The 17,482-nt window shown below is 37.8% G+C and overlaps 1 protein-coding gene across 1 annotated transcript in view; it reads right to left on the reverse strand.

Annotated features, from left to right (window-relative positions):
* VAV3 (vav guanine nucleotide exchange factor 3) overlaps positions 1-17,482 on the reverse strand; it is a 148,714-nt gene that overhangs the window by 82,364 nt on the left and 48,868 nt on the right. Inside the window, exons 3-10 of the mRNA XM_041479637.1 lie at positions 13,469-13,527; positions 12,677-12,742; positions 10,314-10,422; positions 7,901-7,993; positions 7,736-7,804; positions 4,399-4,502; positions 2,334-2,433; positions 942-1,037 (exon numbers count right to left, since the gene is read on the reverse strand). Of these exons, the coding sequence (XP_041335571.1) occupies positions 942-1,037; positions 2,334-2,433; positions 4,399-4,502; positions 7,736-7,804; positions 7,901-7,993; positions 10,314-10,422; positions 12,677-12,742; positions 13,469-13,527 (696 nt within the window). The remainder of the gene's footprint in view (positions 1-941; positions 1,038-2,333; positions 2,434-4,398; positions 4,503-7,735; positions 7,805-7,900; positions 7,994-10,313; positions 10,423-12,676; positions 12,743-13,468; positions 13,528-17,482) is intronic.

Raw genomic sequence — 17,482 nt, forward strand, 5'->3', positions numbered from 1 at the left:
TACTCATATTACAATTAATATTAATTAGTACTTATATTTGCATTGCAATTCTAATAATTTACTCATTATTTTCTTTCCAAGTCTGTAAAATATTTTCGTACAATTTATATTGTTACACAGAGCATAGTGACATTGTATATCAACTTTCCACAATATGCAGGATGACTATAAAATCATGAGTCAGATCTCCTAAGTTTTTTTTAAGAAGTTGTACCATTAATTTTGCTTTTTTTCTATTTTGCATTGATCAAAATATTGATGACTCATTTACAGAAGTATTTCAAACATTTAATATTACAAAATGTATGTTGTTCTGCAGAGTAAAAATTATGCTCCATATATAAGCAGTAGATCTTTTTAAAATGACATTTTACAAGCATCAGCAGGGTTGACAGTCTAATATAGTAATACATTTCTTCGGAACTGAACTAATGAGTCTCCTGGCACAGCTATCAAATTAAATTTATAAGACTCTCCACCCTTATTACAGGACTAACTGCAAAAGCTAATGCTTTGTGGGTTATAACAAGAAGCATTTCAAAATAAATATGGCTTAATTGCAATTTATGACAGTGAAGAAGTATCTTGAAAGTATGTTGTATGTATGGCCCAGCTTCTTGTTTTGGAGGGTAATGGTTCACATTTCCAAGTACCATGCTTATGGTTTGGTACTACTAACCATTTTAAACACACAAACAATAAAAGGTCCAGAGACTGAGGAAACAATAGTTTGGTTCTATTTTCCCTAGGTATGCTTCAGCTCTAAGAAATTATCTCTGGGAGAAACCTTGCACTTGACTGAATTTTATTTCTTAACATATCTAGGGATGCATCAATCATCTTCCTTTGATAAAGACATTTGGCTTTCATTTTTACAACCCACTGATGATAAACAATCACAATTTTGCTCTCAGCCCCCTTAAATTTCAAAAATAAAATACCTGGAGCAGTAGGTGATATTTCAGCACTCTTTGCATTGGAACCACTAAGAGATCCCGCAATGTAAATTTCCCATTATTAGCCCTCTTGGAACATTCCTAGTTCAAAGCAGAAGAAAGAATAAGGCAATAGAGCTAGAAAATAAACCTATTCAAATGATACATATGAAAATTCAATGACATATAAGCAATTATCTCAAGTTTGTGATAAATAGCAGAAACAAATGAAGAAAAACAGTTTATATGGCAAAACCAAAAACAGCAAAAAAAAAAAGCCTGCCTTGAGTTACATGTTCTCAGATGTTTCAACATGCATGAGAGAGTAGAACAAAGGCAAGAGAAATTAGCCATTCCATACAACTAAAAAAAAATATTTTCCTATGGGGCAAAAAAAACCCCAAAAGGCAATCATGGAAACTACAGGCCAGTAAGTCTCACTTCAGTACTTCAATGCAAAAATTGTGGAACAAGTCCTCTTGGCAGTAATATCTGGGCACATGAGGAAGGTATATGGGAATATCTAGCATGGATTTACCACAGGTAAGCCAATGCCTGACCTACTTGACTAGATCTGTAAATGGGTGGGGACAGTCTACCTTGACTTTTCCACAGCTTCGTCTCTCACAGTAGAGTAATATCCAGGTTGGGATGTTATGCTCCAGGTCTATAAAAAACTGACTGAATTATGAGGCTCAAAAAGTGCAGTGACTGATGTCTCCTGCACCACCTGAGGGACAGGTGCAAACAGAGCTCTTTAGGGCCCTGTCCAAGGCCCCCTCCCCTTCAGTGCCACGGGCAATGGTCTGCAGCAGCAGCCACAGGACACCCCAGCAGGGCTGCAGGCAGCACAGCCGGGGTGCAGCTGACAGCCCTCAGGGCAGGCCCAGCACAAACCTCACACGAAGGCAACAATGAAGTGCCTCACCCCACAGGCACTAGCCAGGGACATGCTGACCCTGAGGTCTCAGCAGGTGGGCAGCAGCTCTGCAGGAAAGACCCAGGGGTTGGCAGACAGCTCTGAGGCTATGGACAGGGGCTTGTGCAGCCTACAGGTCCCTCCCAGCCTGTGTGATCCTGAGACTCTATGTTCCAGCTGAGATACACTGATTAATGGAAGGGTACCACTGATGGTCACTTCCTGAGAGAAAACCCTAAATCTACTAATGTCAGTGGCAAAGCTCCCTTCACTTCAGGACCAGGATGCACACTTTTGTACATGCAGCACATTTTCATTTGATCAGAGGCCCCAAAAGGATGAAGAGAAACACACTGACTCATCAGTCCAGCTAGTTTCATCATCATAAAGGTTTTGACTTCAATGAAAGCAGCACATAATCACAGAAATACACGGTATAAGGTGTATACATATATATGCATGTTAAAAAATACTGATACCTCTAACTTCAATTTAACATCTTCTTTTGTCTTTGAGATATTGTCTAAGCACGATATTGCTATCTCCACTTGGCTGCAGTACTGTCCATAAATAACCAACCTAAATCAAAGCAAGAGGAAGAATGAAAGGAACATTTGTTTATTTAAGAACAGCCCTTGATCATTTTTTCACAATCCTTGTTTCAAAAGAAGCGGTGCCTATATAAGCAAGGGTAGAATTTAACCATGTGTTCAATGGACAACATGAATTAATAAAGACTATTCAGGAGAACAGTTCTGCTCTACTTTCAAAATAGTCTAAAATTATTGCCTTTTCCTTTAATAGTCATATACATATATATAAATATGTTCTGATAAACACAGGATTCATTAAAAAGCAGCAAAATTTTTGTGGAACAGAACAGTCTATAGTGTTCACAGCAATGTAGACTTCCAAGGTTGTAACGAATAAATTCTGGAGGCCTAAGAGGATTAATTACAGCCATCGTTTAAAGAACTTGTAGATTATTCAAACTCATCTGTCTCCAACATTTTCTATCAGGTCTGAGCTCTCAGATCAAAATAATAGTGTATGAAATCTCAAGAAATTTTCAATAGATGTCAAATGAAGCAAGGCTTCCTGAAGGCATCTGGTTTTACGACAGGAGTTTCTTGCCTCTCTGTGGAGGGCTTCTTTCCCAGCTCCGAGAGTGCCCTCTTCTTTCACCTTTTCATCTATTTCTTGAGGTGATTTCTTCTGTATGCTTCAGACTCTTTTTGGTGGGTTCCCACGAGCCTTCCACTGAGGCTAAATTTATTTTTCTCTCACCTAAACTTTACCCTTTTATTTTATTCTTTTTTTTTTTTTTGCAATAAGGTGATGACAATGATTTAAAACTTATAATCTGATTACTTTTATCTGATTACTTTTAACCACTGTATGGTTCAGACACTACATCAACCTCTGTTCCCTTTTTTTAATAATGTCAACTTGGTATTTTTTCTCAGTGTCTTTTGTTCCTCTTTTAGCATGTACTTCAGAACAAGTTTAGAAAGATAAGCATTTTCCAGAACAATTCTTTGTCCCCTGATTCCCTCCTACAGCAGCAGAAAGTGCAACAGCCTGGGAAATAGTTGTTCCTGCTCCAAACTAGAAGCTGACACAGAGGGTCTCTGAAGGCAGGACTGTTTATGGGCAGTCTGGGACACCCTCCTCCCTTGGAATACTGTCCCATCTAACATTCTTGGAATGCTGCTGTCCAATTTCTCACACACCAATTATGACTGCAATAATCCTCCTTCACCCTGAAGCAAACCCAGTTAGCTCCCTCAAGTCTGACTCTGCTTAGAACTTAATTTTAACCAAATCCCAAAGGTTACTTTAAGGTAGGTCAGCAACATAGCCAACAGAACAAGTGTTTCAGCCAAGTACCACTGGCATATAAATTTGTCTGTAGAGTCCAACAGCTGTTCAGTGCTGGCAGAAGGAACAATATGAAAAGGTGGGTAAAAATTGGCAATTAGCCCACAGGGTATGGCATGTTGCCACAGCTATCCTGTTATCAGCTTGGCTGCTCTTCAAAGCTCGAAGGCAAAGGGTGTTTGCTTTACTATCACACCTCTGACTCAGGATAAAGCAAGACCTTAGTCTCTTCTCTTCTACATATGCTGCCTCTTCTTTCCAGTTATGACCTCCTCTGTTTTCTTTAATCTGAAATATCCCTACTAAGTATCCTTTCTTTAATCTCTTAAACAATACTAATACATGTTATACAATATCTGGGATTATGTGCATGAAAAAAAAAATGCTGCGCAAAATTTAAGTTTCCTTAAAAATATATTTGTTACCTGTCTAAGTAAAAATATTGCCAAAGCTGGGCTAACAAGAGCAAGGGCTCATAAAGCAATAGGTGGCATCTTGACTTCCATGCTCAAAAGACCAAAACTAGCTTGATAAGGATACTTACTTTGAACTTAATTACTTACTTACTTAATCCTGTTTCAGAAATATTCATCAAATAAAAATAGATTAAAATACCAAAATGAACACATATCAGCACGATTAGTAAGAATGCTTAAGTCTTACCTTTCCTTGTAGTTAATAAAAATTTTATATAGGTTCTGATCATTTTTGTTAACAATGGAATCATTGATGTCCTGTGTAAGATTCCTGTGAATTTTCACCAAATCCTTAAAAACAGTAATGGAGAGGGGAAAAGCTTTGTAAAAACAAAATGGCTTAAAGCTTTGAATATAAAAATAAATTATTTTGTGTTAGACCCATTAATTTCAATAAATTGGAAAACAGATTATTTGAGAGTAGAATCTAATTTCAAGGTTTGGCACATCTTCCCTATAGTGCAACAAGAAAAACTAAACTCCAAGAACTACCTATTAGAGACTAATTTATTCTAGCTTGGAACATGCACTGTTAATTCACCTTTATTTTATAATGATAATTTTAAAATTAAGCAAGTCAAGTAAATGCTTTAGTGACAAGTTAAAGTAATGATTCTTGTCCCTGAGCTGTGAAAAATTAGTTCTGTACATTACATTGGTCAATTAGTGATGTCCTAATGCTAAATTAACTGCAATCATAATGAGTTTCCCAATACAGCACTCAGCTAATGTCTGAGAGAAGGAATACTGCAGTAAGATTTGTTCTTTGATTACTGTTGCAACTCTCCTTGCTTATACACCATCACACAAACTATAGGAGACTGTGTCAGCTTTAACACTTTATGGACACTGTCAGAAAATTCACAAGAAATTAAGTCATGGTTAAGAAGTTTTGAAATCTGGGTAACTAAGTAGTATAGAGACCATTGGATTGAAAAAGAGAGGACTGTTTAACAGCAAGCCACTGAGATGATTTAATGCAAGAAATTATACGCTGCAAAAATAATATTCAATAATGAGTTGTGAACTAAGTTAAAACATTTCACTTCACACTGATGAAAACTAACAGTACATACAAGGTCAATACCATCACTGATGAGGGTGCAGAATCTTGAAACAGATCAAATTTAGTTGCTAGCAACTGTATGGCCTTATCCTTAGAATCTTAAGTTGCAGTACACAGACATCATTACAGAAATCTTCCCAATTAATGTATTTGGAACAGGAGCATATTTTCTAATGAGCACACAGGGACTCAGCTAAGCAATACCCCTGAAAAACAGCTTAATACTAAGGGGACAATGGATCTTTCTGGGTTTCTATCTCTAATTCAAATCAAATTTTAAACTAAACTAATGTAACATCATTAGAAGTTAATGAATGTTCCAACACTCCAGTATCTGTTACACATACTTTCATCTCTCTTTCTCCCTGTATGTCCATATAAATAATTCAAAGGCATGCACAGGTGCACATATAACTGCATTTATATATAGGTGCACACATAGATGTACATACAAATGCGTATATACACAATATAGACAGACATATACAGACACAAATATAGAGCCATATATTCACTTTAAAGAACATAACGTAGAAATATGAGTGCCAATGAAAGTCACTCTTTAGACTGGTGAGTAATTTGGGGTAATTGGTTTTTTTCTTCAAAGTGAAGTATTTTGATATCAGCAGTTGATCCAGCAAGCATCTTTTAGAGTCTATTTAAGGAATATAACATCACCCTAAGGAAACAATCCTTCACCACAACCCCTTAACAGAAGAAAATCCTTTCTGTTCTGAGAACACAGCACTTGCTCTTCACATCTCACTTTGCTGCAGAGCTCTGTGTAACAGCTATTTTTAGTTTAAAACAAGCTTCCACTGCCCTCCAGCCTTCCTGCTGAGGAACTGCTGCACAGACAAGGTCTGAGCAGACAAAGCGTTTGCAAATATTTTTGGCTTAGGCAAGTCCTGTATTTCTTTTAAGGTTATTGAATGCATATGAAACACTCCTGGAGTTGGGAATAAGCAGCTTCTTCTAATAGCAGAATACTGAATGCTGACAATTAAAAACAAATGAAAACAACCCAAACATAAGCTTACTATGTGTCTCTCTAGTCTAAAACATACAGGCTTTGCTCTTTTTAATCTTCTGTGATCCCATGCAATCCTTGAACTAGCAGCGAGTGGGCTGACCTCCCTGTTTGTGCTTACAGCATTCAAGCCCTTTCTGTACCTTTGTGCAGTGTTTCCATTGACTGGAATTAGGTCTTTCAACAAAAGTCAGTCAATATGCCTGGGCACACAGAGCCTTAGGAAAGAGCTTTACAGTAACTTAGGACAGATCATGGCTTTATTTGCAATGAGTAAGAAATACTAATGCAGGACAGAATATAAATTTGTTTTCAAAAGCAAAGGGACTTCTGTGGGGAGCTGATGTAATTCAAGAAGACAAGTTAGTTACTAATATCTGTGACAGTGTTTGTTTTGGTCTAATATTCAAAGTGGAGGACATGACAGCAATCAAGAGGCAGAGTGAAAACTTAACTGAGGGAAAAATATGGTAAGGGGTCAGGTATCATCTGCATAATAACTGTCATAACTTACCTTCTACCAGGATGATGCTGGAACAGCAACCAAAACATTTTTACAGACAAGCCAGGTTCTCACAGAATAGAATAAAGTCCCCAACACCCCCTCCTATAACCTGAGAGCCTGTTGGACATGCCAGAGATGGTCAAACCAGAGGTGATATTTTACAAGCAATAATTGCTTGATGCGGCCCATGGGCTACACTCTGGAGACCCCTTCTTTACAAAGGCCTCACAAAAGAACATTGCTTTCATTTGTCTGTGTTGAGAGAGACTTCAGACCATTTCTGATGTCTTCCTTTAAAGTTAGACAGAGTAAAGACATGCTGATCTCTTATCAACTAAAAATACATGTAAAGTGTCACACAGTTTTGATTAAGCTGAAAATAAGTGACACAACACAGGAACCACTATTGTTTCAATCAAATAGGAGGTTTCCTAGATAGTTCACAGAGGATTTCCTTATCCTTTCCAGCACCAGATTCTGAGTTCAAAAACTCCGAGTTATGTTAACTTTCAAGTGTGCTTGATGATGTAAGAGCCAGGGCAGCTACAAGGATTCACAGAGCACCTACAGATAGTCAGTACACAGCAATAGATAACTTAGCAGTCACAACTTTGTACCACCATTAAAACATCAGCATTAATTAGAAGACAATCCATTTCTAGAAATTATTAGCTTTCAAGGATCAAAAATACTGCAGTTTATAACAATTCACTATCTCACATGCTAATGCTATATATCTTACCTTATTCCCTCAAGCAGAAAAAACAGAAATTGGTAGCGCGCACCTTTTTAAATGAACTAATATCCACATAAACACACAATGCATTGTATTTCAAATAATCATTTCGTGCAGTAACATGTAACACCAATATATCACAATCAGCTATGAACCTCGTATCTGTTCATTAAATATGATTACTCACAGGAATGTTGATGAAAACAGTATCAAACTCTGATGCTGACAGAAACCTTTTCAATGGCACCATGAAAAACTGAAAGAAATTAATTACATAAACATTAGTTATAGTAATTCTGTCTTCTAGACTGCTATAAAAATGCATGCTACAAGTCTTTAAGCAGCATCTTACTTTCTCAATCGATTCCAGAGTTTCAGTGTACTTCTCTTCAGTTTGCTTTATTTCAGCAAGACAACAGCTTCTTATGTCATTTTCAGGACATTTCTGCAATTACAATGGAGTCAAGTTTAAGTCATTAACAGGCACCTAATGGATAACAAATGGTTTTATTTGTCTAGAATTACACAATTAGGATAACTGCTTCCTGAAATTCTGAGTACTGCAGCATCCAAAGATGACAGAAATAACTAAGACTATTTTCATGTTCAATTAGCTGATGACTTTAGTAAAATCAAAATCAAAGTAATATTATGAAAAATTAATGTTTAGACATAAAACACTGAAGTATCAGCATGCACTCTGGAAGCTGAAATACAAGGTCACATTTAATTTACATCCAGACTGAGAAATCTTATTTAAAATACTCAGCAGTTAATAACTCTATTAAACTTAATGGGGCTAAATCACGTAAGCAACTTTGCATTGCCATAAATATTGGATTCAGTTTAGTCCTTGTACTTATTTACAGTTTTTCTCCATTTATTTCTCAAGGGGAGCTTTCTCTTCAGACTCAACAGGAGTATGTCCTCAGATCAGGAAGTGCAGTGACCTCAAAGTTCAACTGTTGCATATGTATTTGTGTCTCCAACAAGACCCTGGATTTTTTCCATGTAAACCACCAGACTCATAGGACATGGAAGTAATTATCAGTAATTATGTGACTCTATAAAAATAGTTTACAAGCACTCTTACCCAAGACAGGATTTACAGCATTACAGCTTCAATAAAATCCTGTTTCAAATAGAAGAGTAAATTACTGGAAGATGATATGGAACCATTCATGCCAAGCAAGGCACAGAGGTTCTGGAGATATTAGAGGTCAGCGTGGAGGTTTGACACAGTAACTAGATAGGCTCTTGCAGTTAGAAGCAGTGACTAATCCAAAATGTTTGCTCCAACAACAACAAGCAGTATCTTAACAAGCAACAGAACTAACAACATACTTTCTGAAGCCTATTTATCAATTTGCAACACCCTTCAGCATATCCCTGGTTGTATCTTACTTATTTTCATCAATGTAGAGAATGCCTATGCTGTACATAGACCAGATGACTAGATGATGTTCAAATACAGAGTCAGGAGTAGAAATTTAGCACTCGAATTCCTTCCATTCAGAAAAACTACTTTTAGCTTTTGAACAAAAGACTTTTCTCCCCTAGGAATAGCAGAATTTCTAGACTGAAATTTTAATATGTCAGAAATTACTCTGGAAAACCCAATTTGTGCAGTTCTTCATTTTCCCACAAAGAACAGTATGGTTCTGTCTTTATCAGATGCAGACACAAGTAACCATTTTGCAAAAAATGCAGTCTTATCAGAAGAATTGTGCTTTGTAAGCATCATCATGATCACCCTTATCTCAAATTTATTCCCAAATTGTTTTGTACAGGGAAGGAGACACTGTCACAGTTAACTGTAGGTAATTAATTTCTATGAAGTATTAGAATTTTACATTATTTCAGCTAGAATTTTACATAGACTTTCAGCTATATTTTACCTTTAGCTCAATACCGCCCAAATTGTTTGCAGTATTTGCCCCATTACAGAAGTTGCTGTACTCAATACTTTATATCCATTTGCAAAATTTGGGTGTTTGTTCATCAGTACTTGTATGAGCAATGCAAACAAATCCTGGCATTCTGGTTAAAACCATTCACTTCAGTTTTGTGCTCACCTAACCCAAAGAGATCACTAATACAGACACTTTTGGCAGAAGCTGACACATGAATTTTTCTATCCACACTGCAAACATCTAGAATTTGAGTGCAATAATCAAAAGGAAAGAGGGAATAAATGATAATGTGCAACACCAGTACAGGTAAGAAAAGCTGCCTTTGAAGTTCAGCTATTCCTAGAGAAAACCTAGTGGAATAGTTTACTTTGCAACATAATGACAACCTAATGATCAACAAAACCTACATGGCTGAATAAACAGGAAATTCATTCATTTGGAACAATAATCAGTTGTCCTTGTTATGCTAGTTGTCCAAACTATGGCTGAAATAATATTATACACAATGATTTCACAAAATCATAACAATTTTGAAGGTAGGACACTTTCAAGTAAGCAATAATTAACTGCTCTTAATACAGCTGGTAAATTTTACTACTCAAAACTATTAAAGTAATCACTGTATTTCTTTTAAAAATCACTTTTTTTTTTTTTTTAAGCTTACTATAGTTAATGTTTTCCCCTTTACCCAAAAAGCCTGCTAAGTCTCACATGGAAGATAATACTCTGCACATGAGAACTCTGTATGGAGCTGAGCAGGAGTGTCAGTGAAACTATCTATAAAGACATCATTTCAACTTTCAAAAAGTTAACTACTATTGTTCCAACACAGCTAGGAACTGGAAAACATACAGGTTGCTGTGCTGCTTCATCTTTCATTAGGTCTTCATAAACTTCCCCACCTTCATCTTCTCCATAGACACAATCATACAACTCCTCATCTTCCTCAACACCAGTTTCACTGAAAAGACAAGACAAGAAAAAAAACTGTGCAGCACAAAGTATCACCAGCTCTGCAAGGCACTACTCATAGGAAAAGGTTCTACAGTAAACAAACAGATTAATTAATAGAATAGCTAATGAAAATAACTCATTAAGGGAAATTAAGTCCATTAATTAATTTTCTTTTCTCAATTCATTTAAAATACATTTTACAAAATCAACACAATACTGAAGACTAATGAATTTAGAACCACATGGGAACTAAACCAGCAGCAAAAGCTCTGGACAGTTTTGGCACAAGGTACAATCCTGCTGCCCTCTTCTCCTTGACCTTTTTCCCACCACATCCAGTGAAGAGGAGCTGCCTGTCCTTCCTGCCTGGCATCCCATTGCACTGGGATGTGAGACACTGCTACAGGTCTTCTCCCTGTCTGAAGAAATGAGCCAGGGTAAAATACACCAAAGACTGCAGAGCCAGCACTGAGGCACTGCAGCTCCACATCATAAACCAGAACCTGGATCATCTCATGCAACCTTCAGCTACACAAAAATGAAAGAAGGAACCAATCAAACTGAAAATCAGACAGTCCAACAAAACCGAGTATGAGCAAGTGATGCCCTCCAATTGCCCAGACCACAGAAATAAAGCAGAAAGTCAGTGCTCAACTCTGCCCTCAGCTAATTCAGCTTCATTACAGTCAGCCCTGCTAGAGAGTTACCTGCTTTGTGCTAGGACTGTATCAAGCCTATAATATCTTTCACTCCTATTTCTTAGGGTAAAAAAACTCTGCGAAACAACTCTGAGAGATATTGAAAGCAGTCAAGTCACAACAACAATATAGAAACTGGATCAGATATGCAGATGCTTTTGAGGTTTATCCTGACAACACTGAAATCCTTCAGAGTAAAAATCAACAGGTTAGTCCAGCATTTCCGTTCCCACCAGCAGTGATGGTGTGCTGGCACTTCACATTAAACACTGGCAGCTGTCAGATGCAGCACACACTCCATTCTACCACCTCTGCTCCAGGGAACAAAAGCTGGCAAAAAGGCAGAGTAATAATAGAAACATTTAACTACTACAGCTCTGACAAAAAGACTTAAATTAATTTTAAATTAATTTTAAATTCTTTAGACACCATTTAAGCTGAGGGAAAATTAAATCAATTTCAAATAAACTTACTGATAATTGAGGGAAACAAAAAAATGTGAGCTATTTGCATTATTCACTGGCACATTTGTTTCTTGTTCTTGAATTGCTTCCTCCACAATTGAGACAGCATGCAACTATTAAATTTCTGTTAATAATTTTCATCATTTGTTGCACAAGAAGAGTTACAAATCCATTTCTTTGGTATGATTTGTTAGCCTTTTTTTTAATGAAAGACTGTCTCACAATGCTGAATTTACATACCCATTTAAGAACTGGTGGAAATACTATTTTCAAACAGTTATAATGCCACCACATCTAAGAGATAAGGACATCACCTCTTGCCCACTTGGGTCTCAGAGGAGACTGCAGCTCCTGCCTTTGGCACGCTCTGCTACACAGAGTGAAAAGCAATTATTTAGGAGACAGTCAGTCAGCTGCAGAGACGAGGACAAGCTTTGCAGGGGAACTGGTAAATTGAGCAATGCCAGTCACAGTGAGGTTTCCCTTCTTTACAGGCACTGAAGAAACTCATCCCTGGTGTGAACAGCAGCTTCTTTCCCACATACAAGGAGTGCTGGTGAACTTTGAGCCTTGGAACAGTGACCTCTGTCCTGGCTCTTGTCCAACATGATTCCTCACAGATCTTGAGAGATCCCAACCACAGGACACAAGAGTATCCTGACAATCCTGCAAACACTTATCCAGAAGAGGTAAATGCACTCACATTAAGAATTTCACTGACTTTAGGGAAAAGATGCACTTGAATTATGATCCAAACATTCATTTTCTTTGCTAGTTCAAGACAATTTCCTTACAAGTGATATTGCATTCTTCTGAAAGCATTCTAATAGTACTGACAGGTAACTTAGAAATGCATTCTTTATTTGCTTTGCTACAAGTCCTCTTGTGAAACATGCTGCTTTATATACACAAATGTAGCATGATAATTCAAATAAGTTTTCATAAGTAGTTCTTCCTGGTAAGCATAATAACTAACAAAATACTTACAAATTAAATAAATATCACATTTTTCATTAAAACTAGACGTTCTACAACACAATACAAACAATAGTATGCAACTGAAAGACAAAAATCTGTAATTAATGTATTTACAACATACTCTATTAAATCAGGAAGACCTTTGTATATATCTTCATCATCAACGCTTTCTTCTGTAGGGAAGGGCCTATAGAAAGAAAAATAGCATTAGTTACGGACACCACTAGCCTAGTCATATAGTATATTTCTGTTTGGTTTCCAAAATTTTCACACAGATTATTGCACACTAATGTGCTTATATGTTCCCCCCTTTCTCTGATGAGCAGTGTATGTATACTTGTACTTCATGTGGATTGACACTTAATATAATAAAAACCCTACTGGGCACAGTTTTTATAAATCACCACTAATACACATCACTGACATTTTTCAACTGGAAAAAATCATCAAAACTTTCAGGTTAGGTCTTGTTGGGGTTTTTTTTGGTTTCTTTTCAAAAACAAGAATCACAAACTTGGGCAATTTTGCTGATTTTTTTAGAAGCGAGAAAGAAGAGAAACCCCATTTGTCTTTACATAAATCAGCACTGCATCAGCTTGACTTCTGATCCCTGCATTAAGATTATCACACAAGTTCTGCAATACCAGCTGCTCCTCTGTTCACCTCCTGTTTCAGCACGAGCAGTACACACGACTCACGCCCTTCAGCGAGTGTAGTACCACAGGTAGCATACACCTTTTGGAACTCCTCAGAGCTCCAGAGCCTTGCACAGCTGCCCACCTGGCACTCAGACTCACAGCTAGAGAAGTTCTTAGCGGGGGACACAGCCTATACTGCCTCTAACAACTTGGCCAAGGAGCACCCCACCAAGAATGGTGGCATTACTGCCACGTTCCCGACAGCAATAACATACCTTATGCCTGTGCCCAGTGCAATGGGAGTGCGGGAAAGCTTTGAAAGTGTCTCTATCACCTGCAGGAGAGGGAAACAGAAATTAAGATTAGTTGTAGAACAGAAGCAGTAAAATATTTTGTTCTCTATTGTTTCATTATCAGCATCACTACTTCAAATCAAATTATATAAACAGAGACAAAATCTGGCTGTGCCAAACACAATTTGCAATTGGACCTGGATGAACTTGCTATCAAATTTTGTCCTAAGACTGCTTGGGTTCCTCGAGTAGCTGCAGAAAGGAGGAGTTTGGGCAGCAGAGGGAGCCAGAGGCCGAAGCAGCAGAAGTCCGGGAACCCCGGCTGGGAGCCGGAGCGGCGACACAGAGCCAGAGCTCCGCGACCTCGGGGGCCAAAGCTGAGCCCTCCCATCGTCCCCAAAGCTGCACACAGGACCCTGAACGCTTCCTCATGTTTGGAATATGGCAGCAGTCTGGGAAACCTCATCCTAAGAGAACACCTCCTGTAAGCGCTGAGGTTACACACCAAGAGAGGGAGAGCATTAGGAAAGGTGGCATATACACACACACACACACACACGGTCACATACATCGAGTTGTTTTGCTGGCAATTGAATTCACACAAGACCTACTTTGACTCTGCCTGGCCAGTCTCCATCACAACTATTTACTTATTTGCTAGAGAGGGAAAATGACCCAAAACGACACCCTGCCTGAATTGTCCACACTTCAATGACAAGATTTCCCCTGAACTCCTCAGAAGTTTCAGCCTGTATCTTTTCAAATCAAAATCCATATTAAGCTGAAGAGAAATCTCAAAATAAGCTTTTTATCAGCAATGTCAAAATTCAGTACAGCAACTCTACATTTCTACATATCACAGGCATTTGGGAATAATCACTACAATTTCAGTTGTTTATTTTTGAAGTTCTAATTACAAGACTACCATGACCATAAAAGAGAGTTAAAAGTGCATCTCTCAAAGGAAGGAAAATTACATGTTTACACAGGAGAATGACAAAGTAAAAACCACAGAGAAATATCACAAACTACAGTTTGAACTGAAGTTACAAAGCCTCCATAGTGAATAATAATTCATAGGCAGATGAGCGAAATCAAGAATTAATGTTAGATTAATCCTGTGAAAGCAATATTTGGAGTTCATTTAAACTGCTGTGAAAATTAATGCCATTAAAAAATCTCGTTTTGCCTTACAGCAAAGAATAATAAAAACAAATAAATATGCCATTAACATAATCAAAGATGGGGGCACATATTTCTCCTCTGAACAGAAGAAATGCAATATGGTTCTAGAATAAGCTTTAGAAATTGTGAATAAAAGTTGATTAAATAAATTACCATATTAATTAAAAACTATTTCACATTACTCAAAAGATGAAAAGGGGAAAAAGAGGCCTTTAACAAGTCTTGGTGTTGCAGAGGAGTTCTGGTTTCCATACCAGACCAGAACCTACCCCTGCACACCTGCAGGAATCCCAGCACAGGGCTGCAAGGAGCCCTGAGCCACATGAGACAAGATGCTGTGGGATTCAATGACAAAATGATCTGTCCTGATGCATGGGTGGGCATTGATTGGCAAAACCACAGGAGGCTTCATGGTTCTCAAAACAAAGAGGGGCAAGTCTGGTGAACTAAATATCCCTTGCTTGTTTCAACATGATATTTCCCAGCTTACAAAAAAAATCTCTTGCAAACTATTCCACCCACGCAGACCCTTTTCCTTAGAGGGATTCTCACTTATCTAGCATAATCAAACCCAGTAGACATATGGCTCACTCTTCACAGCTAATTACAGCTCCTTCAAGATAACGTTTAAAAAAAAAAAAAAAGCTGTGCAAATAAAATTATTAATTTTAGGTAGGTAGCTAACAAACATTATTCCCAAAGTGTACTGCCAAGTTACATTTTAGAGCTATCAATATAAACACAAACAAAAGCAAGATTTATACATAAGAGGAATAGAAAAACCTTTTCAGGAACTGATGTGAAAACTTGGAGGGGACAGGCACAGAGGCCCACAGTGACACCCACACACACTGGGGAAGCCAGAGAAACATTTACCAGAAAACATGCAGAGGAAAGGACAGAGAAAGGAACTGTATGAATAGAGACAACAGGAGACTACAAGAATCTTCCCTGCTCTTAGAACAGAAACCATTAAGCATTCCAGTCTCTAGTAAAGATTTGAACACAGCTTCAACTTCCACAGAATAAAAGATAATGCTTACCCATTGAACCACTCCTATTAAACCACAGCTTAAAACAGTGCTGTCAAGAAACAAGTCTACCAAGAGGCATTTTTCTTGCAGTTGTGGTTTCCCTAAAGAATTCTGAGAAAATGTCAAGAATATTTACACCAGTAATCACACATGGAGTTACCACTTCTGGTCAACACACTATTCCAGTATCATATACGTGTACATATATTTGCTCCAACAAAAGGTGGGGCAAAGCAAGACTCTCCTCCTACTTGAAACTTCAGTTCTTTGGTTCTGAGACACTACAGAAACAACTAAGAGCTCTCAAACCACAAGGTCCATGGGAACGATTGCAGTTATGTATGGGCTGAATTGTCTGATAAACAGTTTCAAAATTTCAATAGTCATTCGGCAAAACAAACTTAAATGCAGCAAAATGTCTGATTTTCAATAACTGACAAAATAAAAACTCAGGAGTTTTTCAGAACAGTGATCGTTTGAAGCCCTATACAGTTGATATGATGGAACATATAATATTGTGCAATTCTGAACTCCAAAATTACAATGTACTATACACATTAAAGTCCCTAACATACAATTAAGCACTTTGCATGTGCTTTTTTTGCTTTGCTCTCTTCCTTTCAGCAGAGCTTTAATCCCTTTTATGCATTTAACCCTAAATGATCGCCCAGCTCTATTCCAAAGCAAGGACTCTGACAGATGCTCCTGTACTTTGAATGAGTCTTAACTGGATCTTAGTTTAAGTGCAAAAGCAGCACTCCTTGCTTGTACAAAGTCCAGAACAACAGGGATTCTATGCCTGGTGCTGCTCTGCAACAGACAAATGTACAAAGGGCTCCAGAGCTTTGCACACGCACTACCAGCAGGAACAGTCAGCAAAAAACAGGTACTCAGTAAAGATTCCTAATCGACATTCTGGCCAGCTACAACACACAAAAAAAAGAAACATTTATACTCCAAAACATCCCACAACGACTACGCTCCTTCACACTGGAAAGCACAATAACTCTGTGATTGGCCTGCAGGGAGCCTGACGTTGGGAGACATTAGCAAGAGGCTTCCAGGCATAAAAGGAAGCCTCACTGCACCCACCCCAGTACAGCTCCTTTGCACTGCCTAACACCATGAGACAGAGGTTAAGCAGGTCTTTAGAAGTCACATCAAAGTCACATTCACTTCAAGAAGATGTGAACATCCAAGTTTGTTTTTCAGTACATAGGCAGTTTATGCAAAATATGACACGTAATTCAAATCTACAGTGCTGGAAGAGGAAGCATACCTCAGCCCACACCCTGGTGAGTGGCTCTGCCCCTCATTCACGTTTCAGGCACTGCTGGCAAGAGCAATAGTCTCACACTATACATCATTAGCTCTTTACTTAATTTGGAACTCAACAGCTTTTTTTTTTTTGGCTTGATATTTATTATGGCTTGACTTGACTTCCAGTTGTAGGTCAGACTCTCCAGTTTATCTAAGAACTTTAATATGCCTTGCCAAAACATTATTTTGTCATTTTCTGCCACCATACTCTTCAGTTAATCACATCAGATATTCCTGTGCCTGCTTACAGCAGCAGTACACTAGAGGGACTATTTTACAATTTTCCATAGCAGTAGTGTGTCTGAGTTTAAAATGTCCCTTTCTAAAGTATTTTAGTGGTGTCTCATTTTAATCTCACTTCTTTAAAAAGAACTTGCAAATCATGCAATTAAAGAACAGATTGGGTATATTTTAAGAGTACTTTTCCACTTTTAGAAGAAAGAGAAGTGATTTTGCA

This window comes from Pyrgilauda ruficollis, unplaced genomic scaffold (genome assembly GCF_017590135.1).
Source record: "Pyrgilauda ruficollis isolate IOZ18807 unplaced genomic scaffold, ASM1759013v1 scaffold49, whole genome shotgun sequence".
NCBI lineage: Eukaryota > Metazoa > Chordata > Aves > Passeriformes > Passeridae > Pyrgilauda > Pyrgilauda ruficollis.